The sequence below is a fragment of the Plectropomus leopardus genome, chromosome 8, assembly GCF_008729295.1.
Source record: "Plectropomus leopardus isolate mb chromosome 8, YSFRI_Pleo_2.0, whole genome shotgun sequence".
Classification (NCBI taxonomy): domain Eukaryota; kingdom Metazoa; phylum Chordata; class Actinopteri; order Perciformes; family Serranidae; genus Plectropomus; species Plectropomus leopardus.
The window spans coordinates 20773288-20798980 of record NC_056470.1 but is presented as its reverse complement, the minus strand read 5'-3'; the positions used below and the strand labels follow the sequence as shown (position 1 = coordinate 20798980).

Here is a 25693-nt window from a genome sequence, read left to right as displayed (position 1 = left end):
TCTGAGCCGGTCGGGTGGCTGTGTAACTTTTCTTTGCCCTGCCTGACTCTCCTCCTCCCGGATACTTGCGTCAGGAAAACACGGGGAGAGAGGAACTGACCGAATACGCAAAAGGCCTGGAAGGTAGAGGAATCTCTGCCAGGCAGGCCCGACACCAACTGCGTGTTTTTCGATTGAGTCCCGTGATATTTATCGTACGGCTGCTTGCTGCCCACTTATGTGCGCCCTGCCCGCAGTCATATCTGGTTACATGGCATATTGTCGGGACTCTCGCTAATGTGACAGTCCAGTACTGCGGTCCTGCATTGTTGTCGATAACCTCATGGATGTTCGCCGACGGCACCGACACCAGCATAGGTTGATCATTTATAGCAAAAGCATTTTTATGAACACATGATGTCTCAGCAGCGTGTTGGGAATATCATTAAACGCTAAATTATTCATGTGTATCTCAGTGTGGGATGTCCGGATTGAAAATAATGCGCATTTGTCAATGCTTTCCTTCGCTTTTGCCCTTTGGATGCACCCCCAAAGAAAAATCTTAGTAATTATCCCAGAGCAATAACAGCTTGGTGTTATTATTGTATATATATTCTATGGTATAACTGTCTTATTGCCGTGACAGTTGGCTGCCGTTTTGGTACCTGGCAGTCTTTAAAAACACCACAGAAATGTATCACTTTTGTAATAATAATAATTATGGTGATGATAATTTTTGTTCATATAGCACATGTCATACAAGAAATGCAGCACTAAGTGCTTTACAAGGACATTATTAGCACAGAGTGCTCCACATGAAGACAGAGTGAACATGAAATAGGCCAGCAAAGCAATTAAGCATTAAAGGCAGTTCAAAATATAAATTAAGTGCTTAAAATTATTAGAGAAAACCACAAATCCTTAAATCAATCCAGATACGTACATTTTAAAATAATTGCAGCATTCTGAAGTGTTAAAAGAAGAGTTTTAGAAAGTCAGAGCTAGTTGAAGGCTAGAGTGAACAGATGAGTCTTTAGCTTTCTTTTCACAATATTTAGTGAGCTGGCTTCTCTGATATCAATATGTAATGTGTTCCATAGTAACTGACAAAGGCTGCTTCCCCAATTTTCCTTCGGCTGTTGCTGGGAACTTCCAATAAACCAGTAGCAGAAGATCGCTGTGTTTGTGAAGGTAAATAGTTGACAGCTTGGTCCGAGCCAGTTTAGAGCTTTGTATACAAGGAGGAGGACCAAGTGGGGCTTCCTGCATGGTCTTATTTTCTCGTAGTGTAGTGTCCTGAAACTAATTACTGTGCAGTTGCACAGGATGCACCTGTATCTGTGCGTTGTGGTTTGAATGTCACCCAGATGTGTGCTAGTCTTTGTTTAAATAATAATGATTTTATTCAGGAAAGGGCTTCACTGAGATTAAAATCCTCTTTTTCAGGAGTGTTTTAGCCAGTAATAATAATAACGACATGTAATTATACTAAATAAGAAATTTTTGCCGAAGTTTGTTGTTATCATATGTCAACTTTCATTGGAATCATGATGTGATCATATCATGTGATCATTCTGCAAAATTCTGTCCCCCAAATTAATTATTCAATGCTAATTGTATATGTACACATTTACATGTGTGAAAAGCGTTGTTTGAAGTAACAATGGAGCAAAGGTTTTTGCATTGAACAGAAATTTGACAATTTTTTAACGTAATCTTTACAAACATTTGCCATATTTACACTGGACAATTTTAAGTTTAAAAATTTCAGCTACATTATCCAGCCCTATGTGAGTTATAGCAATCTTTGAGTGACCCCTTTAACCCTTTAAGACCTGGAATGACATCACTTCTCTTGTGCTGCTTTCAGACGCCTTTCACAAGTATTTCGAAAATAAGCGAGGGAAAAACATATTTATGATTATCACAATTACAATTTTTAAAATTATGTTACAAAATTACTATAATTTTAAAGCACCTTTTCCTGGTTGTTTCTGTTTTACTGAAGTTTATTTTTTGTTTTTTTATTTTCGTGTACTTTTTACTATTTTTAAAGATAATTTTTGGCTTTTGCCTTTATCAGGTATAGTACAACTTAAGTGTGAAAGAGGGAGAGACAGGGGAAGAAATGCAGCAAAGGCCCGCAGGTTCGAGTACGAGCTGCGGCCCTTTGCCTCATGTCATCCCTTCTTTCTACTATTTGTTTTGATAAATTTTGGGACATGCCTTCTTTCATTGCTCATTGCCATCTTCCCATACTGTTGAATGAAATCAACCCAATCTGCTCAGGTTTTAAAGGACCCCAAAACCTAGATGAGGCTGTTGTGGTTGAAAATGGCATTTCAAACCTTTTGCCTAATATCTTTTTGCAGTCTTGTGCCTCTGCCTGGTTATTCATGTCCTTCCCATAAGTCCGTCTCCTCATCTAACTCGGGAGATTTAAGTTAAGTGACAAAGGAGATGCTGGAAGCCCACAAGGAGCTTGTGGGCTTATAAGTAGAACAGGCAACTTTTTTGGCTTTATTTATTGGTTTACGTGTGCGTTTGCGTGGATGTGTGTAGGATTCTGTAGTTGGGCAGATTTGTGCATTACTCATGCATCCTCAGGCCGCATCGCCAAGCAGTGTTCGGAGTGCCACTGAGTGGCCGTTCCACTCTGCCACATTGTATGTAAGTGCATGCATGCGTATGATTCATGTGCCACTGAATTGCAAAAGAATGCTCGTTTGTTTGTGACAAAAAGGAAAGACAGAGAGATACAGGAGGTAAGACAATATCTGTCCTGACTACTGGTCAATCTTTAGACATTTTCCCTTCTGCTCTGATAGAAGTCATCTCTGTCTGTGTGTGTGTTTGTACATGTAAGTCTCAAACTTGCAGCTAGCTAGTGTGCATGTACACTGCAAGTCCTCCAGTCCATTTATTATTTTGCTTCCTAAAGAGGCATATTTTGCAGAGGAGTCCCAGTGCAAGGCTGGCAAGGATCACATGCTGCAGCACTGAGTGGCATCCCAAGCACTGGAGGGCTGGACGTTTTTATAGCTGACATGCGTGAGCGTTTCTGCATAGGGGCATAGAGAGAGAGAAGTAAGATAGAGCGATGTGAAGTCTCAGCTTTTCACTTCTCTCTGTCTCCTTTCTTCTTCTCTTCACCTCAGAGACAGAAACTGCGGTTCCAGCCTGGGCCTGTAACCTAGCAACCCAAATGGTGTGTGTCTTGAATAAATCAGACTGTGTTCTTCCTCTGTCCTCCTCAGGGGTGTGTCAGTTCACCTCACCTCCATGCAACCACACACACACACACACACATGTGGAAACACATGTGCAGATGCTTGCAGGCTGTTAACAGGCACACACAAATAACTTGCTACAAAGCTGGAGATGGTTTTATTTCTTGACTCCTTTGTGTCACTTACCCTATCAGCCTTAACAATTTGTTTCATTGCAAATGCTATGCTATTAGGCTCACAAATTCATAAACACTGTACTGTATTGCTTTCAAACAAAATGAAAACAGCAGAAGTGCTTCTAGTGTCTTTGAAGGAGTGAGAGCAGCCTCTGTCATCTGGAGTTTGTCCCTCCATTTAGTGGGAGTGATGTATCAGAGCTGTTCGTGGTTTGCCGGGTGTCTGGTGAGTGTGGCTTGCGCATGCTGCAGCCTGGAGCCACATGTCTCGTCCCACTCACTGTTGTGCCTCCGCCAAGCTTTTCACACTGCCACGTCCATCTGCACAAGACGAGACTCAACATCCAACGCACATTCATAACACATCATTCTTCTTGAACTTTATTCTTTACATCTTGACCAACACAGATACACTTATATATGATCCCCTGGGAAATACCTTACATTATCCTTGAGTGTCTCTTAATGAATGCAGCATAGCTCTAGTTTTAACATGCAGAAATATTCTTATAGCATCAAGAAGTAATAAAAAGATGAAAAGTAAATAAAAGTCTCTGAATTCCGAGTAATTTTTCTTTCTTTTGAAAACATGAGAAGGCAATGAGCAACTTGACAACACATGGTCCTAAAATAATAAGGAAAAAAAAGTTACAAGTTACATGAAAATTAACTGAAAATATGTATTTATTTTTCACAAGGAAACTGGAAAAATGTTTTTATTTTGGTAATCATTTTGTCATCTTTTACTAATGTCTTGCAATTTCTGGGACAGTTCTCTCCAAAGTGGTCATTGCATTATTCTGCCATGTTTTCAAAAGAAATCAAACCAATTTGTTCAGGGTTCAGAGGGTCAAATAGCTCGTGAAAGGCATCTGATTGCAGCACAAGAAAACTGATGTTGATCAAGATTTCAGAGGGTTAAGATGTCAGGAAGACATGTTTCTATATAGATATATCCATTTTACACAGCCAAAAGAGAAGATATAACCAAAGCACAATGTAACTAAAAGATGGCATGTATGTCTGGTATTTAAAGGGCTACTTCACTGATTTTCAACAATCTTTGTAGCAAAACAATGTGAGTAGTATGTGTAGATGAACTTTGGTACACTTCCCTCCATTTAACCAGTGCTTAGATACACCCCCCCCCCTCCACCTCCACCCCAGATAAACTCTGCTGGATGACGTAAAATACTGTCTAACGTGTCTAACGTTGATCAAACAGTAAAACTAGTCTGTGCTGATTTAATATAAATCCAGATTATGTTACTGCACTGCATATTTCTCATCAAATGTTTTCAGACACATATTTTAAAGCCCCCTTTAGCTGTAATAGTGAGAGCTTGTGAACAGGAAGTGGGCGCCATACTGCTTCCTGCACAGGGAAAATGGAGGCAGAAAAAACAGAGATCAAACAGTCAAACTAGGCAGTGCTGATCAAATACAAACCAAGATTCTGTTTCTGTGTTGCATATTTGCTGCCTCTAATGTTTCCAGAAACATGCTTTTGCTTACCATTTAACTGTAATATGAGATCGTTTGTTATTTGACAGCCGCCATTGTGTCGAATGGACAGATTCGCAATACATCAAACCATAAGCAGGAGTGTTTATTGGTCTGGTACAGCGCAGTGTATCGTGGTAGTTGTAGGTTTTCTATCTCTTGAGCAAAAGCTAACACCTAAGCTAACAGTCCTTTTTCTCTTTTTTTTCTCTGGTCATATATTTTGTCACCTATTTTAAAAGTGTTTGTGTCTTTCTCCTGCACAGACAGCCTAGTTTTATTTGAGGACTCTATTTATATTGGTGAAACACTTTTTTTAGATTTTAGAAGATTTAGTTTAAAAGCAGATGGGAAACGTCTACAGACTATGCAGGAATAAGTTATTAGTTCAATATTCCCACAAAATAATGTTGTTTGCTTGTTTTGTGTAGCTGTACCATATTTCATCATATTATAAATAAAATTGGAAATCTCAGCTACATATATAATATACAGTGGTAGACTGAAGTGTTTCCCTCTATGAGCGGCTGGGTAATGAGATTCCCACTGCATTACTGTTCGTGCTAATTCAACAGAGATAAGATGAAGACTGTGAAATTAGTCATTATTGTGTGTCTGTATGTGTGTGCGGGCATGCCTGGATGCAAGTGTAAGTGTGGGTTATTGATAACACTGGTATGTTTTTATCTGGATAATAAGCAGTGCATTACATTATCGGCTGTTCCCCCGTAACGTGAGTCATTTATTTCTGAAAATGTGTGGATGACGGCTGCAAGGTTGCATGAGGAGAACCCGGTCTCCTTGTCCAAGCAAGCTTCTTCGCTAGTGGAGTCTGGAAAAACATGCAAATGAGGGGGGGAGGGAGATTCGTTCCATACTGATAATCCATGGGTGACGGATGATATGAAATGAATGTGAGTTGCTCCCCTTTTGTTCCCCTTTTTAACTTTTTTTTCTCCATCTTGGAGAAATGCCTCCGGCTGAGGTGCGAACCGCATCCAACTGGGCTCATGTAAATTGGCAGAGTCAATGCTGTTAGCAATGGATACTCGCTTAAGCGCATCTTCTTGTGTAAAAAAAAAAAAAAAAAAAGAAAGCCAGTGGTCCTGAGTGAGGATGGCTGGGTTTGAATTCCCTCAGAGCACTGGCTGCCTCTAATAGGCCTGAAAGACTGAGAGCCTGAAAGGATGAATGGCTTTTGTTGAAGCCTCCAAGGTTGGACACAAAGAGAAAGGCAGTGGGTGCCGTGTTTGTGTGTGTGTGTGTGTGTGTGTGTGTGTGTGTGTGTGTGTGTGCGCGTGTGTGTACTTGAGCATGTCAGCTCTGGAGCCCTTATGGGTTAGATAGAAGTAGCAGGAAGTGGAAGGGAGACAGAAATACTCTGCCATAGCTGCCTCTACCTCCGGGCCAGTAAAGCAGAGTGTAGAAGACATAGCGCACAAAGTAACTCCAGCACACACAAGTACGCTTGTGTAAAGACACATTTACTGTACATAAACACATAAGCCAGATTTAAAAGTCAGCTGAGGGGCACTCTAAACAATATCTAACTTTGAAAGCTTAATGACGTTAAGAGGTATACACATAGGCGAGTCACTAGTGAATGTGAAGAGCACTTTGTTGAAGAAACAATACACTCTTTCCCCCCATTTATTTTAAGGATGGGATGCTTCTCTCCTGTAACCACACAATGTATACAGTGTTTGAAAACAGCTTTCCATCAGAGTTGTTTGTTGTCACATGAACAGCTTTCCATCAGAGTTGTTTGTTGTCACATGAACAGCTTTCCATCAGAGTTGTTTGTTGTCACGTGAACTCTATCTTAGGTTGGACTATTGTAGAATTAGCCTGAGATGGTTCATATACAGAGTAAAAACTTAATTCTTGGGTCATATGATACTTTTGCTTGCCATTTTGCATTGTTATACTGTAGAAACTGTTTGAATACCCTGACTTTATCGTGGATAGTTGTTGGAGGTAAATGCTAGTAAAATGCATGTCAATCACAGCTCATCAGGGAGAGCTTCTCCTGTCTGAAACCTCTGGGGAGCTGCATACTCAGCCATGTACATGTTTTTTTGTAAAAAAAAAAAAAAGTTTATCGCTCTCTTTCTCTCTGTCTCTGTGGGTCTACTCTCTCATTCTGTGTCTTTTATTCTGCAATGTTTGCACTTGGGATACATAACAATGAGAACACATGCTGCGTGAGCAAACACAATCATTGGGAGCCCAAAGAACTGTAGAAAATGCGCCGAGGCTGCACTGCAGTAGTTTCACTGTACAATGAAGATTAACGGGGTAGAGTGGATCTAGCTGTTGATGGTTATAATGACAACAATGACCATGATTATGATGATGGGGATGCAGGTGGTGGTGCATCTGCTGATGATAATGATGATGTTGGTGGTTGTCCCTCCCCTTGTAGGCCCGTGGGCCCCGGTGGTGCGGTTGAGAAGATGGACAGGATGAAGATAATCAAGCGGAGGCTGTCCATGTCTCTACGCAGTGCTCGGCCCGTCGATGACTCCCTGTCGGAGCTGGCAGAACAGATGGCCTTGGATGAGCCAGCCGCAGCAAGGGACAATGGTGAGACACGTGAGCAAGTGCACCCACACACAGGTAATACACAAGCACCTTAGTCGACACCATCACACACGCATACAAAATGCATGAGAAGACCTATTTCAAACTCTGCAGCTGACACACAATCTTCAAAATCTTTCATGTGAACAACTTAAAGGAACAGTGTGTAAGATTTAGGGGGATTTCGTGGCACCATGTGGTGAGGATTGCAGATTGCAACCAGTTGAAACTTCTCCTGGTTAGAATCACTTCAGTCTTCCTTGTTCAGAAGGTTTTTACCAGGAGCTAAATTATCGACAGAGGTCTCTTCCTCTCCAAAACAAATGGACCAGGTGTTTAAAACTGGTAAAACCACTGAATAAAGTAGTTTCACAAAGTTTTACATATCAGTGATTCTCCTATGCTTTTTGGCACATAGCAGATGATCCACTAGACCAGCACTTGGTAATACGTATGTGCTCACCTGGTTTTCTGATAACTTAATGTGTGCTCAACGTATATTTGATCCAGAACTTCAGCAAGATTTGACTAGCCCATTTTACACAGTGATCACCTCGTACGAAGTTCCTTCTTTATGCGGCCTTTGCATTTTTACACAGCACAAACCAATGGCATCACCATGCCACTCCAGTGCGTGTGATTTTAGATTGCATGCTGGCATTGCGAAAGCAAGAGAGTATGAGATTCTAATCATCATTTAGAAACCCCTCAGTCAGCTGAGATTGCTACAAGCTGAGCAGTTATTTTTGTTTGTTGGCTTTTCTTCTAGTCAGTGTGCTGGGAACATTTTGAGTGAGTGCTCTTGACTGTCACGTTAGTCTTAGGTAGAGGCTGCGGCACAGAGGAGGAAGACACTCTTTACTGTAAGGCTCTGAGATAACATTATCTTCTCTCCTCTTCTTAGAAGTGGTGAATTTACAGCTCACAGCAAATTAGTACGACACAGTCTCCTGCTGTTGTTTTATAACTAGTGTTGCATACTGCCCATTTGTCATTAGCAGTGTTAAATTGTTTACTATATTGCATAAATGCTGCTGTCATACTGAACGTCCCACTGAGCCCAGTTCAAACTTTCAAACTTTATATGGAAAAAAACCCAAACCAGCAAATATTCGCATTGAATGGCCGAATCTGATTCGACTGACATAAACCTGAGTCGGGTCCAGCCCTAGACGGGCATGACTAGCACAACAGTGTCTGCTTCTAGTGTGACATATAACATACCAGGGTTTTCCACACATTCCCGTATTTTTGGCAGCCACAATAAAACATCTGCCTTCACAAGTTGATTTTTTGATTTCCAAGCTGGACCATTCATTAGGCGCACTATTGGAATATACTGTTAGGATGTGCTTACACCACACTCTCAGAGCACACAGCACACTCTGAGCACAGACCAAACAGCAGAACATCAAGTGCAGTGAAAGTGAAACTTTATCTTAATTTTGCTGAGTCCAAAAGTTTGCATTCACTCGCCTCTACTCTCCTCCTCTCAACTATTGATTTTATCTGATCACCTCTGACCAGATCAACAGATCAGTTATCCGTCTTGCGACTAAAACTCCTCAAACTGCTCTGGATGGAAAAAGAAACTCAGGGCAAGCTCCGTCTGCGCTCCGTTCACAGAGCTACAAAAACATCTGCTGTAGTTTGCTGTAGAAACATAGTGGTGCGACATGGTTATCTCTGTAGATGATGACCTACTCCCTATTTAGATATAAACACCTCATTCTAAGGTAACGAAAACACTACAATTCTTATTTTCAACTGATTATACACCAAAGAAAGCATACTTCTGCCAATATACCCCTCCTATTTGCTACACACTGGACCATTAAATTATATCTATAAATTTCATGTTGACACAGCATCTCAGTTTATAAAAGCTCTAAGAAAATGTAGCAAGGCAGCGTTTGTTGTGATTATGATGGAGAGTATTCATGTCACCTCGATGACCCTCTGGGGAGTCACATAGTGATTAGTTTGACTCCCAACATCTGTTATGGTGAGCATCTCACCACACAGGAGCAGATGAGCTGCGTTATTAAAGAGCATTTTGTCATGTGCTCCAGCAGTTCAAGACCTTGAGACTTCATACAGAGCTTTTTCAGCACATGGAGAAGCATTAACTGATGTAGTGGTTTGCAAATGATGGTGTAGGTGGAGAGAGTCAAAATAGAGGTCGTAACTGATCATTGCAAGAGATGTGGGAAAGTTATGCAAAATGATGGCAGCAGATATTTCACTGTCCTCCGCTCATGTATACCCTCTATTTACACTGAAGTATTTTTTGAAATAATCTATTTCTTAATATGTTTGTGCCTGTGTTTTGAAAATGTTTGTGTGTTCATATTTATTAATACGCATTACTCTCATGAAGGCTTTAAGACATGCAAATACAAAACTGACATGCACATTTTACCTGAGCTTTCAATCCACTGGAGCCTTTTTACCATATATCATCGTCACCTCATCATCAGCTTCATTGTCACTACTTCACTGTTAACTTTACTTCACTACTTAGCTTGCGGATATACGTGAATTCAAAAAGCTTGGTTGTGAATTCGGGCACACCAATTTGTGTATTTACCTGGACAAAAAAAAAATGTCTGAGCTCCTAAATAAGGAGTCTCCAAAACTTTTAGAATGGGGGCCAGATTAGATAATGTGAAAATACCTGGAGGCAACCTCCTTTTTGCATCTATAAGTAAAAATCTATACAACTTTCCACCAATCCTGAAAGTGGCAGCCCTTGCTGTTAGCTTAATGCTTTTTTTTGCCATGGCCATGCCTGCTGTTTTTTAGGTGTTGGGTAACCGTTCATTGGCTATTAGTCTATTTATGAAAACATATTTGTTTTGCCTACATGGTTCCTACTTGGTGCATGTCTATAAACCGTAGGATTGTCCTGCCATCGTCAGATGAATGAAAGCAAATGCAAAGTGATCTTGCCTGATTAACCAATATTGTGTTCATCATATAGTATATTTTGGAAGACAAGCCAAGGGCCATTTAAAATTGATCTGGGGGTCACAGTTGGCCCCCGTGCAGGACTTAGGACATGGTTGTCCTAGATAAAGGTGCAAAAAGCAATGTCATTCTCAGAAACTCTGGGTGCCATCTACTGGGCATCCACCAGGATTGCAGGACTCTTCTTTGGAAAAATCTCAGAGACCTCACCTGACACAAACGCTGTGTGTGTGATTGGTCTGCGTGTGTGTTGGCATCTTATTCTGGCTCCAGACAGAAACCAGGTCAGAGTGTTTGCCTCCGTTTCAGTAGACGCTTTTATCTCAGAGAAAAAGACAGACAGCAAGTGAGGACAGAAGAAAGGTCTCAGTGTTCAAATATAGCTGTGCTTGTTTGAGGCTGGAGATGTCGGTTGATTTGCAGTTTGGATACACAGAGCAATTATGTTTGTTCTTTGTTACTGATTGTTGTTATTCCAGCTCCTGCGCCACAACATCCATAGCTCTACCTGAATAATTTCACTGCCATGTCTGTCCTCTGCCTCCTATTTTTACACCCCTCTCTTTAGTCTTTAATAGTGCAGTTCATTTCCAGAAAGTGAAAGGAGCAGAGGAAGAGAGAGTTGGATGGAGGAAGTGATGTAGAGGATGAGGAGAGGGACATTAAACTTTAACCACTGCACTACATCTTGTACTTACCATCTCTTCTTGCCCTTTTCCCTTGCTGCATAACCCTCCCGACCCCCATGCCTTTATATATCTTTGTCAGATTGTGCAAAAGAGCAGTAAAAAATACTACCCACATTTTTCAAAGTGGTAATTAGATGGTGCTGGCGTCAGATCTGTTCTTTCACTGTGTTCTTGGAGGACCCGTGGTACAGTGAGGGAATCATGTGAGGATTTTGGAGGAATATTAAGCCCCTAATGCTTGGAGATCTCAGTGGAATTTACAGTGCAATGTGGTAGAAAATGGGAACTATTTGAAAGATAGGAGATGTGACAGGTGGGCTTCCACCAGCATCCTGCACAGAGGATTTGTTGATACCAATGAATGTGAAAGAAAGGTGATGATGCATGTGTGCTGACAGGGTGATCCTTGCATTTTTTGAGGGGTTAGGTTAAACCTTTGATACCTGAGCCAATGGGTGTGATTTCTTTAAAAAGCATAGGAATACAGCGACAAACAACTTAACAAGAAATAACCCAAAATAAATAGAGTTTTCTGGACATTTTCTCTCCCGTTTACTCAAATCAAACCAATATTCTCAGGTTTCAGAGGTTTAAAAGCTGTTGAAAGGTGTCTGACTGTAACACAAGAAAACTGATGTCGATCCAGGTGTTAAAGGGCAAAAGTATTTTTCTTTGAAAGAATCGAGGAGCATTTGTTTATCCCTGAGTCTAAATGCTAGTTAACCAAATATCTCCCCTAGTCCTTCCATCAGTCATTCGGTTACTCCCATAGTGGGTCCTGTAGTTACTCATGTGCATGTCTCTTTTTTCCCCCACTCACTGTTCTTCAAATCAGTCTTTATCACTCTGTGACTCATCATATTTTCCACTATGCATGCCTCATACACTTTCCATGGCTATTCCTGTTACTGCGGGCCACAACTGTTTCCTACATGAGTCCAGCAGTTGTATGAATTCCTAACATTTTATCTATATTGTACTTTTCCTACATATTCTGCTACCTGTCTGTGTGTGGTCTCTGTGTGACCTTGTGCCGTCTTTTTTCCTCTTTCCCCTTTTCTCCCATCCTTTTATACATCTTCTATAATCCGCCTGTCTCTGTTTTGCTGTTTCTGTTCCCTCAAAAATCTCCATCCCTCTCTTTGTCTTCCTTTCCCTTCATTCTTGTCTTGCTTTTTCTTGTTTGTGTCAATCCCGCTGCCCTTCTGAGCTTTGTCCTCACTTTTTCGCCTTCTCTCGCACTCTCTTCTTGTCTCCCTTTCGTCTTCCCTCTCCCTGGCTGTCTGCCTGCATCGTGTGTCTCAGAGCCCATGGTGGTGTGCGCCGTGCACCCTCCCGCCTCACACAGTGCTCCTTCCTTCCTGCGTCAATATGCTGGTCATCTGGGCCGCACCGCCCTACGCAGAGAGCCGGGTGGGGGGCTGGAAAGAGACAGAGCCTACCTGAGCCTGCACAGGACTGGATCTTTGGGTACACACACACACACACACCCACACACACACACACACACACACACACACATTTGCGTCACTATGCATGCACCCATAAGCACAATAAAAAACCTAGCTGTGTGCACAACTGATTTAATTTGAATTTGTCTTTATTCAGTTTAGAAAGTTAAATCAAAGCCTGAAGAGCCTGATATATATATGTAGTATGTCAATTTTATGCTACTTTTTACTTCTACTCCACCACATTTAAGAGGCAAATGTGAAATGTAAATATGTGTGTGTGGGTGGTTTTCGCCGTGCACCCTCCCGCCTCACACAGTGCTCCTTCCTTCGTGCGTCAATATGCTGGTCATCTGGGCCGCACCGCCCTACGCAGAGAGCCGGGTGGGGGGCTGGAAAGAGACAGAGCCTACCTGAGCCTGCACAGGACTGGATCTTTGGGTACACACACACACACACACCCACACACACACATACACACACACATTTGCGTCACTATGCATGCACCCATAAGCACAATAAAAAACCTAGCTGTGTGCACAACTGATTTAATTTGAATTTGTCTTTATTCAGTTTAGAAAGTTTCATATAAGAAGTATACACACACACACACATATTTACACACATATATATATATATATATATATCCACTGCATGCAGGGTAATGCATCTGTGAAAATACCACTGATAGCAGCCATTCTACTGCCTAATGAAGGCCGTTGATACTTAAAGTCCATTTTGTCAGTGCTTTTGCTTGAAGGGACAGTTCACCCCAAAATCTTCATCATCTTGCCTGTTGTGTTGTTTATCAATCTAGATTGTTTTGATGTGATTTGCTGAGTGTTGGATATATAGACAGGTTTACCTTTTTCTTGAATTTAATGTAACTAGATAACACTTGTCTTGTGGTGCTCAAAGTGCCAAAAAATTCATTTGACAAACTTTCACTTTTGTGAGAAGTTTCATATAAGAAGTATTTTTTTTCTACTGAATTACACCCAGCAGTCATATCACCCAAAGAAGGAAATGTGCATCTATTGCTAGCTCACCTAGCACCACTAAGCTAGCTACTGTTACAGCTCAGTGAAGGAGGATGCCATAAATGTTTACATCTCATGCTGTGGCGAAGGTAAGAGCAGTGATGTGGTTAAATGAAAGTAGTTCCAACATGAAACTGCTCACAATGAGGTCTGTGGATTATCTTGGGTAACCAGGTCATGATTTCTGGAAAGAGACATTGCTGTTGAGTTTTAATGTACTTTTTGAGCACCACAAGTGCCATCTAGTTCAGTTATATTCAAGAGAAGGCAGACATCTTTATAGCTGATATCTCCAACATTTGGCAACTCACACCAAAACAATCCAGACTGTTAAGTAACAGTACAGGTCAGAGGAAAATTTGTGTTTTTGTTTTGGTGAGCTGCCCCTTTATGTAAAACTTTGAATGTGCGGCTTTTACTTGTAGTGGAGCATTTTTAACTAGAGCATTTGCTTCTTTAACTTGAGTAAAAGATCCGAGTGCTTATTCCACCACTAAAGCAAACACTCACGCATAGACACACTATTTCATCCATCATTTGTAGTCCAGTATTTACTTCATCATTTTTTTTTGCCGGAACATTTCCTGCATATTTTTACTCCTTTTGTGTGTCGGTAGTTAAGTAAACCAAACTTTTTTAGCTTTTTTGTCTCTGCATGTGTTAAGAATAACTTGATATTTAGCAGTATATTTGTATAATGTTACAAGTGTTTCATCAAAGCAATGTCAAGTTTGAGCAATAGTGCCACCAGTGGTTGGAAAACTCATGCACCCCAACTGAGGTCATTTAGATGCCAGTTTTGCTTACCATAAAGTGGAGAGTGTGTGTGTGTGTGTGTGTGTGTGTGTGTGTGTGTGCTTGTATGAGGGTTTTTAGTGTAAAACCGTATTTACTGACACAATGTGGCTATCCTCCCAACATTTACTACAAATCTGGAAGGCTAAAACTCTAATGACCTTAATCCATAACAAACACGCACGCATTCATACGTACACATATCCATATACTCACACATTCACATAATCACTTTTTCCTTCTGTCTGTCTGCATTATGTAATGGAACGTGCGGTCCGTTGCTATATGGATCTCAGTAATCTCATTTCCCACAGTGGCAGAACGGCTTATATCAGGAGCTGTGGGATGAAGTGAGGAAGGCAAAGTCAAGGATGGAGAGAAACGGAGGAAGCTGAACACTTGGATGTTGGAGATGGGTTTAGCATTAAATGGAGCTTAGTAAATAGCGAGAGATTGATTTCGGGAGAGTGAGCGATAGAGCGGGAGAACAGTATAGATGAAGGGAGGGAGCGATAGACAGAGCGGTAGAAGAGCGTTAGTTCCACAATGAGTCCTTCAGGAGTCATATTAGTTTTGTGCTGTGTATCCCCCGAGTCCTCGGCTGAGTGAACTGCAGATAGACCTCAACGAGACTCCTTGCATCCATTGAACTTTGGCTGACAAGAGAGCTAGTCTTGTGTCTGGAGCTTACAGTTCATCATGATCCTGCTAGCTTGGAATATGATAACAATGGACGGATGAAACTCAGATGGCCTCTGTAAAGAGATAGGGACAGCAGCATAGGGCTGTATAGTTTGAGCATTTTAAAAACTTTTTGCTCGTATGATACCTGAGGGTCAACCTCAGTACTGAAAAAATATTTTTTTGATACCTTACCTTGACGATTATAAACATGTTTTTCAAAGTACTCAAATGTTAAAATGCTATGTAACCACAATAAGCTGTAAAAAAAAAAAAAAACAGAACAAAATAAAATAGTCTATCTGATCAAATAGCAATAAGATTATGAATCAAACCAGACAATTGAGCTTTCAGCGCTTCATGGTTTTCAATCAGTGCTACTGACACATTTTAGATAATACATAAAATGTTTGATGTAAGATACTCAGCTGTACAGCAGCAGTAGGGTGTAACAAATGTTAATCTTTGTAGATGATGTGGGGTGTTAAAGGAAGAGAAAGGGGCTTATTCCCCCATCTTTGAGTCTTTGTGCTAAACTAAGCTAACCATTTCCTGGATGTGTTTAACGAGCAGATACAGTATAGGAGTGGTATCGATCTTCTCATCTTGCACTCGGCAAGAAAGCGAATATGCACATTTCCCAAAAGTATTCTTTTAAACATGATATTTTTTAGAACACAAAATTGCATCTGAAATGTAAGGATGAAAAGGATAAAATCTATGAAGACCAGCACATTAACATCACCAGAATGTACTGGCACAGATTAATTATGTTTAAGAGAGTAATCATCTATTTGTCACATGATAACTTACAACTCCTGGACATTTCTGGTCTTTGGAGTGATGTAACTGGAGTTTTGGGTAAAGTTGCTTCTGTTGTTTTACAGATTTAATCCGCCACAGACTCCGTAAATAAACTAATAAAATCTGTGACATTGATGCTTTCCTGGGTCAAAGTCCTACGTTTGTTTGACCCATCTATCCACCCCAACATTCTCCCTATGCAGACCTTTTTTTGTTTAAAAAGATTATTTTTATGGGCTTTTTGCCTTTATTGATAGTACAGAAGGGGGAGAGAGAGGGAGTGACATGCAGCAAAGGGCCGAGGCTGGAATCGAACCAGGAAGGAAAGGAAACATGCTGGTAACTTACCTTAAAATGCCTCAGCGGTCACACAGTCATGATCAGTGGCCTCATGTGGAAATCCCTGGAGGAAACTCCTGTGTTTTGTGTGTGTCCAAGTGCGCCCTTACGGGCCTTGCTTCTGTCTTTACATCCATCAGTGCATTGATCATGTTATGGCAACATTCTCAAATGAGTAGGTTATACTTTAATTACTGGCCCTACTTACAAAGGATTATTTTTCATAGGAAGATGTATGAACAGTACATGAGAACAGCCTGCATATTTGGGTGGAGGACAGTGTTGATTGTGCTAGTCTTAAGCCCACAGACTGTTGGTCTGTGAAATCACAGCTGCCTTTGAGCTCAGAAAAGCCCTAAGATGGATGCAGTTTGACTCAGAACCTAGAATAGATGCTATTCTATTATTAAAATTGTGATAAGGTGTAGTTTGAAATGTTAAGAGGTATGCTCTGTGTGTGTTAGTGTGGGTGTGTGTGTATGTGTACGTGCGTGTGTGTGTGTCTGTGTGTGTCTGTGTGTTTCCCACTGGTTGGTCTCGCTGAGTCACTGTGTGCCACTCAGCAGTCAGAGCACGTCGCACCCTTTAATAGAGCGACATGATGATGCAATCTCCCTTTCCTGCTGCACTAAAGAGCTTGCCCACCCTTTCTCTCGTTCTCACTCTCTCCCTTTGTCTGTCTTCCTCTAACTTGCTCTATCCATCCATAGGATTATTCAATTAAATTCACTTTTCATCTGTGTAAGTGGGCCAGACCGCTGGGTTATATGTGTATGTCTGAGGAGTTTGGCCAGTTGCCAGATCTGAAGAGAGCTTTTACAGGTTTGTGATTCATCTGTTGCTAACTGGGGCCAACACCCACTCCCACCACACTGTACTTACAGAGAGAAAAAACAAGCACTGCACTTTTTTGCTTTTCACTGCCACCTCGCCTTTTTCTCTTGGTGAAGATGTGTAGTTACACTGTTTAGGATTAGTCGGCCCTCCCGTCTCTTTCACTGAGAAAAAGAACTGCTGATAGCTGCCTACTCCTCTCAAACCCCGTTGCAGGCTGCTATTTCTGATACTGTCACAGATGTCTCCTCTCGTTTTTTTTCTCCCCTCTGTCACTTTCTCTCTACATACATCAAAACACTATATTTAACCTCCAGATAAAAGCAGAACGGGGCAAAGATAAAAGATTGAAAGCTTTTCAGACCACCCTTATCTCCCCCTGTGTATTGTCCACCATGAGAGACCTTGTCTGTGCTGGGGATTTAATGTAATGCATTAACACTGCATTAATCGCTGTAGCCCTCTCCCTCACTCCCTACTCTCTCGGCCATTTGCTCACACTAACTCTCTCCGCTCACTCCCAGATTGGATTTAATAAGAACAATGGAGTGGGCTCCTCTTAAGTAGTTGGTCTTGCAAGCTTTTTGTGTGTTAGGGCTTGCTGTTACATTAGTTCATGCTTGAGGCACAGGGAACATGTTGCTAAAGAATGCCGGGTATTTTCAGAGCTATAAGGGAAAGAAGGGGGTTGGTGAGGCATTGGGGACCAACAGCACATACGGAGCCGGTAGCTGACAGTAGGCACTCCGGTCCCAGTAATTGAATAATAAGATTCCTCAGATGCAGATAAAAGGTTTAGAGGTAATTACTGCAGTCTAAATTCTGCCTCCCTCGCAGCCCTGTGAGTGCATTCCTCTATGCGAGTATGTTCCTCAGGGATGCTATTTGCACTTTGATTTTTATGGTCCCACTACTGGAGGCAGACTGTGGTATTTATGGTTTAAAAAAAAAAAAAGCATTAACAATGATATATTTTAAGCTCAAATGTAGCCAGGCAAAGGTGACAATGGAAATGTTTTGCGCAAGTGGGCAAGAAAAAGTGACAGTGAATGAGACCTTTAAGGGAATACCAAGCTGCGTGGAGCTGGCTGCAGAGCAAGAGAGACATCTTTGATATATACAGTTGCACTTGTGAATACAAAGAGACAGGCAGACAGGGATGGGTGGAGGGCTGAACGGCGAGCTTTTGTCCTTGACTTTTTAAGCTCGAGGATGCAGCACTCTACATCAATATATGTCCATCAGTGCACTGTAAGTGGCCATTACTCTTTTCTTTGATCTGATTTAAAGCATGCAACCAAAAAAATTAATCCTAAGCATGCAACATGAAGAAGTTGAAGTAAACACGGCACACTTACAGTCCTCACAAATATTTAGCTAGATTAAACATGTTTTCAAAATGTGTTAAGTATACAGCATGCCAGTAATCCCATATATATTTACTCACCTAAGCCAATTATGTATTAGTTGTTTCAGTTATAGTTCTGTGTTTGTGTAAGCAGTCTTAGAATGAAATGCACCATTATTGACATGAAGGGTGTGTGAGCTTTTCTGCATGAGTGTATTTTGTCAGCTGAGTCCTAAAAGACAACCTGATTATTGACATGAAGGGAGAGGTAAGGGTTTATCTCATAGTTGTCGCATACATTTAAAGAACTGTTATCTTAAAACATGTTAATCCTTGAGGAAATTATGAGGAAAGATGGCAGCTGATAGTTTAGCTTGCTGACATTTTAGATGCAGTTGCCATTCAGGATTCATGTTTTATAAAGACTTACCTTTATGTTAGTTTCTATTTCTATTTCTATTTGATTTTTTGATATTTTTTTATATGCACAACAGCTGGATTGTCCATTTGTAGAAAGTATGCTTTCATTAGACGGTTAAAAAAAGCATTTGATTATTTTAAGTAGTAAGTCCCATGAGATGTGCACTTGAATTTCCTGGTCCTATTATTCCCAGTAGTGGAAGAAGTATTTAGATTTTCTTCAGTAAAAGTAGCAATACCTTACTACAAAAAACCCATTTAAAATAAATGTTTTGCATTGAAATTCCAAAAGTAAAGTTTTATTAGCGACAAAAAATACATAGACTATCCAAAGGTAAAGTACTCATTATGCTTGTGTCAGTTTGTATTATTATATTATTATCTGATTATGAGCCAATAATTGACACATTAAAGTATTTGTTTTAGTCGGTCGAGATAGAGCTTATGTTAACGGCTTTGGGTTGTTTATTCCAGTGGTCCTCAATCAGGGGTCTGCTGACCCTCAGGGGTCCTTGAGGGAGTTCCAGGGGGTCCCTAGAAAAATTGGCAATAGTTTATGTTCGTTATATAATTCACCATAGAAGTGAGCCCAATGGGAGTAAGAGTCAAAGAAGTGACTATTCTTATCATAACTTTCACTTTGGGCTGCAGCTAACAATCGTTTTCATTATTTATTACTCTGCCCTTTTTTTCTCGATTTATCAGTTACTTGTTTTGTGATTAATAGTGAAAATAGTGACACATGCCTGTGTAATTTCCCAGAGCCCAAGGTAACATCTTCAAATGGTATTTTTTTTAAAAAATTTTTATGTTTTTTTTTTTTTTCTCTGTTATAATATAGAACAACGTTTCCCATTTTATGAATTGATCCTATCTTTTGTGTGTAAAATCCTGATCTGCTAGCGATATCTCTAAAAAAATAAATAAGTACAAGCGCCTCAAAGTTGTACAGTGCTGTTATAAATGAGGTTTGTTACTTACCGCCAATGATTATTTCATAGACAACTCTATACCTTCAATAGTGACTTAACTAAAAGGTGTAAGAGCTATTAAAATGAACAACTAATCTGCATCAGTCTTTACAAAACTTTCATTTATTCCACTTCTCTGTTTGTCCAAATAAATCAATTGTCTCCATGACAAACAGCCTTTACACTTAAGATTGATCCCTCAGTGTTATGTTGCAACAGGAATAAGATCATATTAAGGAAGTAATAGGACCTTTAAGCTTGTGCTGTTGCCCCCCTCAATCCATTCTGCACATTTTACTAGAAAGGGATGTTTGTGCAAAGGTGTTTTCAAGTGTAGCGAAACATCATCAGGATTAACACCTCCACATCCTGCTGAATAGCTGCTTGTTTGACATTTCTATACTGTGTGTTTGCTCATATTGTATTTGCTCTGCAGTTGTGTCACTGTCATATAGAGCCATGCGCAGTACATGTGTAGTTTTTATAGGGATGCACAGTTACCGTGTGTACGGCACCATGTATAAGGGATAGTGTGTGTGTATGTGCAGGGATCGAGAATGAATAATGGCCTTCACCTCCTGTCCGTGGGGAAGGACGAAGGGTGAAAAAGAGAAACAGGAAGGTGGAGAGGATGCATGAAAGGGGAAAGATGCGAGTGAGGACGCCAGAGGCATCACTCAAAAGCCTCAGGGTTTCAATTTCTGCGCTAGACAGTGATAAGGACATGGAGGCGGATGTGGAGGGGAGAGAGAGAGGGCGGATGAGACAGAGCGATAGTCACCGAGTGCAAGAAAGAGGCTGATCAGGCAGAAAATGTTGTCATCGGCCCCTGAATAGAAAGAGAGGATTGTACATCTCTGGACCCAGATGGAGATAGGAACTGTGAGGGAGGGAGAGAGAGACGGGAGGAGGAGTAGAGAGAGAGAGATTGGTATCACATGGGAGGGAGGAGAGTAATAGCAAGGTGAGGGGAGGGAGCAAGAGGACTAACAACACTGAAAGCACTGATAGGGGCACCAGAGGCAGGAGAGAGCAATCGCGAGAGGGGAGTGGAAAGGAGGAGAGCAGCACAACAGCCTGAATAGAGTGGTGTGCTGAATAACAGTGGAAGAACAGAGAGGAGATCCGTCAGAAGGAGAAAAACATCAGGAGAAAGAAGAGAAAACTGGACTGGAAATGAAAAACTAACAAGAGAGAGAGAGAGCATGAAGGAAAGAGCCGGGATCCAGAGAGGTCAGATAGTTGAACACCAGACTGATTAAAGTGTTTTTCCTGGCAGTGCTGTAAGTTTTAGTGTGTGTGTGTGTGTGTGTTTTGGCGTAATTCATATAGATGGAGACAGAACACCTGTTATTCCAAGATGATGGGGTGTAACAGTTCTCAGCGTGTGTGTGTTGGATGGTCTCTGCAGCATTTTGCCTACCTGCACGCAGTTTGACCTTCCTTAGTCAGCAAGCAGAGTGTGACTGCAGAGAGAAAAAGAGCGAAGGAGAGGTGGAGAGAGGGAGTGTCTACGGAAAAACAGAGAGAGGGGGAGAGAGAGTGTGTTAAAGTGGACTAGTAGCCAAGGGAGTTGTTGCATTGTGATAAGTGTGCCGGTGCAGCCTGCACTGTCCTCCCGATGTGAGACCCGTTCTCTTCTGGAGATACAGAGACAGCCTGAAGGTTGGATTTTTCCGTAAACAGCTACAACTCCCGAAGCCCAGGTCCCACCCAGACCTTACCAAGACTGGACTGATTTCCACTTTTTTTTCCCCCTATCCTTTTGTGACATGTATTTTTGAATTTTTATCACACTTCCAACTGTAGCCTTTTTGGATCCTCTGGAACAATGGATGTGTCAGGCAACCCCCAAGGGTGCTCTGCTGCTCGGGCTCCCAGTGTGGGGGACCCAAGGATTGGGGAGGCTAGAATAGGAGAAGGGATAAGAATGGGGGAGAGAGACACACCATTGAGGCTGTCACCTTTCCGCATGCTTCGAGTGCTAGACTCATGCCGTCCCCCAGGAAACCGTATTGGTGAGTGTCATCACTGTCATCTCCATCATCAAGTTAATCTACATCCTGATCCTTCATTTCATCAGATACAGTCTATACTGATTAAAGCAGTTCTTACAATAATATGTAGGAGTTTAATATATTTTTCAGGGGTTGTTCAGGAGATTATAATTTAAGTATCTCTACATTTGTGCCATATATTTTAACTCTCTGGGACATTAAAGGGGCAGCTCACCCCCAAATCAAAAATGCATACATTTCTTCTTACCTGTAGTGCTATTTATCAGTCTAGATTGTTTTGTTGTGAGTCTCCAAGGGTAGGAGGTATCGGCCATAGAGTTGTTTGAGTTTTGTTGGAACAAGATGGCACTTGACTTGCAGTGCTCAAAACACCCAAAAGATACATTGGCAAAACTCAGAAACACTGTCTCTTTCCAGAAATCATGACCCAGTTACTCAAGATAATCCACAGACCTTGTTGTGAGCAGTTTCATGTAAACTGTTTCACAGCAGGACTGTATCACAGCACAGATGGAAGCGTGCATCTACTCATGGACAAGAAGGTCATGCTTGTGGCCGTGCAAAATGTGAACATTAATGCAGTTGTCCTTGTCTAAGCTGTAAAGTCAGCATGCTCAATGTTGCTTGGTGAGTTGACAGTAGATGAACGCTTTTCTCTACGTGGAAACACAGTTGGCGGGTGTAGCTCATTAGTAAGAAAATAGTTCCTACATAAAATTGCTTACAACAAGATCTGTGGATTACCTAGAGTAATGAGAATATGATTTATGGAAAAAGACATTTCTGTTGAGTTATTCAAGTGTCATTAGGGAGCATTACATTCAAAGGACGGCAGACATCTCTACAGCTGATATCTCCAATTCTTTGAAACTTGCACCAAAACAATCTAGATTGATAAATAGCACTACAGGTAAGAGGGGAAAGCTTCTATCTATTCTGGGGGGGGGCTTTCCCTTTAAATTAAGGTCAACTGTGTGTCCTGAGGTTGTATTAAATACAAAGACATGCATTTATGTTAAGTAGCTTTCTCTCAGAATCTGCTGATCCTACTACTTTCATCATCTTATTAATAATAATGTATTAATTTCAAAGTACTATTTCCTTTATGTGGCTGGTTTAAAGATCAAAGATGCAGTGGGTCTGCCCAGGGCAGTGTGTTATCTTCAGGGACCCCACGGAGTCCTTCAAGTTTGTCTTTTAAATTTTTTATCCAGTTGCTTGTCAGCACAGTGGCTGTGGTATCCCTATTCCTGCTGCTCATGCCAAATTCAGACATTATGCTGTTCTGTACTCAAAACTGTTTTGACAACCTCTGGTCTAAGAGCAAAAAGACGTAAAATTATTCAGTTCAAAGCGTGGTAATAATAGTGGGAAATGCAGTGGACGTGGACAGTGACAATTAATTCTACCAGGGCACCCTTGAACAGCCCACTGAACTCGATGACTGACCTTGCCGGATGAAGGCTTAAGACAAAAAAAAATCCCAAGATTTTCATTACTCTTTAAAGGGACCTTGAACCTAATCTTGCACTCACTTTACTTCTTTTAACATCCTTTCCGCTGGCTTTTCAATAATTTTTTGAGGTGCTGCCAACATGTGCCGGAGATGGACCTCCAGCTAAGTGGAAGTACGCAGAGTAGGGTGAGGCCAGAGTAGTCCTAAAAGCAGCCCACTCACTCCTCCAGACTTGCTAGCAGGGAGTCAGCAACCCTATCTAGGCCAACCTGGCTCCACATGGGAAGGCAGTGGTAGCTCATGACATTTACTGTCTGCTCTTAGTCTGCTTTGGAAATGGAGCAGAAAGAACCTGCAGGAAACTGGAAAAGAATGCCCCAAGTGATTAGGAAGTTTGTGTGTGTTATTTTAAGGAGAAAGTGTGTTGGGGAAGCTGGTGTATGGGTGACAAATCCATGTGCTGTATTTGTTAGCAGAACATTATTATATAGTTTTGAGGCCCAGGTGATGGAATTTCCTCCAAGGTCAGACACTTTGTCCGATCCACCCATACCTCCTTGACTGTTTACATAAACAGACAAGATCAGGACCTTTCAGAAAGTGAGACAGACCTGTGACATAATAGCACAGGTCTGGATACTCACTCGTCGTAAGTGCGTGGTCATGTGTGTGCATCCATCAGTATGCAGATATCCTGGATCAATTTCCCTTCACTCTGGTGTCAGTTACCTTGAGTTTAATGTTTCACCATCAGGGTTGTGAGGGTTGATTCATGATATGACTACTGACTGCTCAGTTTTCTTACCAAGCTGTTCTGTATGCAAACCATGTTTTCTTACGCCTGGCTTTGAGGCCACAGGCAGCACGTCAGACTCAGAGATTAACTTAATAATAACTATGACGAGATTTACTAAGGATTTAGACAGATGGATTGTGTTGGTGTTTGCTAATGAGCATATGCTGCTTTTATCAACAGATAGACTGATGGACAGATGTAGGCTGAAATTAGCAGCTGGGATCTGCACAGGTAGTTTCCTGCTTGTTTGTTTAAGCGGCAGGGGGCATGTGATTAGTGAAAAGGTGAGAGGGCTGACTAACTTCCCCACTGCCAAGAGAAGTGACATTATTTAATAAAAGTGTCTTGAGGTATATGTCGTTGAAGGAACAGACTTTTTAAAAGGTTGCATTTTCAATGAAAAAAAAAAGAAATAAAATAAAATTATATAGCCCCTGAAAATGAATTGTATTTAATTAATTTAATACATTTCTAAAGTACTTATTTATTTAATACTTAAGACTTTTTTGCTCAATAAATGTTTATTATATAATGCTTTTCAGAGTATTGAACATGTGAGAATTTCATCTTACACTATAATAAAAAAGAAAACTGCAGTGAAAGCTAGAAAGCTTCACTTTGTTTATACTCTGCTCATTGAGTCCATGTTTCTCATTTTTTAACCATAAAGCGCAAGTTACACCTTCGTGTTGACTTGTACCCTGCGCCATAGTCTGATGTGTACCTTTGCAGACCTCCTATTTATTTTTTCCCTCAATGGAAATTACCCTTTATTTACTTTTTTACATGGATAAGAAACAAAAAAAAGAAAATAAAAGACAATAAAACCCTAATTGAATGTCCTGTGTGTGAATTATCCTGGCTTTTAGGCTAAATTATGCAATGTAAAATGTCATAGGTTTATGCTAACAATGTTAGCGTGTTGTATTTGTGAGGAAAATGTGTTTAGTTAAGACAAATGCTTGTTATGTTATGTAATGTGAGTTATAATGAAGCTGAATTTTGTAATGTTGCCTTTGTTAATTGTTGTGGTTGTACGTATCTTTATAGGCGTAGAGGAAAACCCACATGTCATAGGCTTATACTAATGATATTAGGATTTTGTATTTGTGGAGAAAACATGTTATGTAAAAGACTTTGTCTGTGAGCCTTGTGAATTATAATGGAGCCAAATGTTGTACTTTTATTTAATATTGTCACAATTAAGCTGTGTTTTTGGTGTGTTTTTAAATGTGTTTTGAGTTAATCAAACTTTACTGCCCTTCACAGAAACTCAGTAGAGTGGCATAGAAACCCCACTTCCAACTAGTGTTTTGTAGATGTAGGCCTAATTTTAGAGCGACACAGATAAACCACCACTCAAGTATAAATGCACGGCGGCGTAGGCCACTTGCGTAGGATATGGCGAAAGCTCTGAGTAGAGTCTATGCACAACAAGAAATCAGTCAAAAGGCATAATTCGTAGACAAGCTTACCTCTCTCAAATCCATACCTTGACTACATGAAAGAGACACATACGCACACACACAAATGACCTGGAATCTACCTCAGGTGGTGTTGCCCCAATCCACAGCTGACAGACATGGCACGATATAATAAATAGCTTTACT

General features: G+C 40.9%; 1 protein-coding gene across 11 annotated transcripts in view; it reads left to right on the top strand.

The window, feature by feature from the left end:
- LOC121947316 (cyclin-dependent kinase 17-like) overlaps positions 1 to 25693 on the top strand; it is a 51990-nt gene that overhangs the window by 692 nt on the left and 25605 nt on the right. For 3 of the 11 annotated variants that reach the window (XR_006106070.1, XM_042492306.1, XM_042492305.1), the window contains exons 2-3: positions 7314 to 7507; positions 12436 to 12600. Coding sequence is in view for 9 of the 11 variants with exons in the window: in XM_042492306.1 (XP_042348240.1) it covers positions 7345 to 7507; positions 12436 to 12600 (328 nt within the window). In the remaining 2 variants the exon portion in view is untranslated. Of the gene's footprint in view, positions 1 to 7313; positions 7508 to 12435; positions 12601 to 12976; positions 13023 to 20845; positions 21047 to 21388; positions 21832 to 25693 lie in introns of those variants that run through there. The other 8 variants (XM_042492308.1, XM_042492307.1, XM_042492312.1 and 5 more) reach the window with 6 other exon arrangements.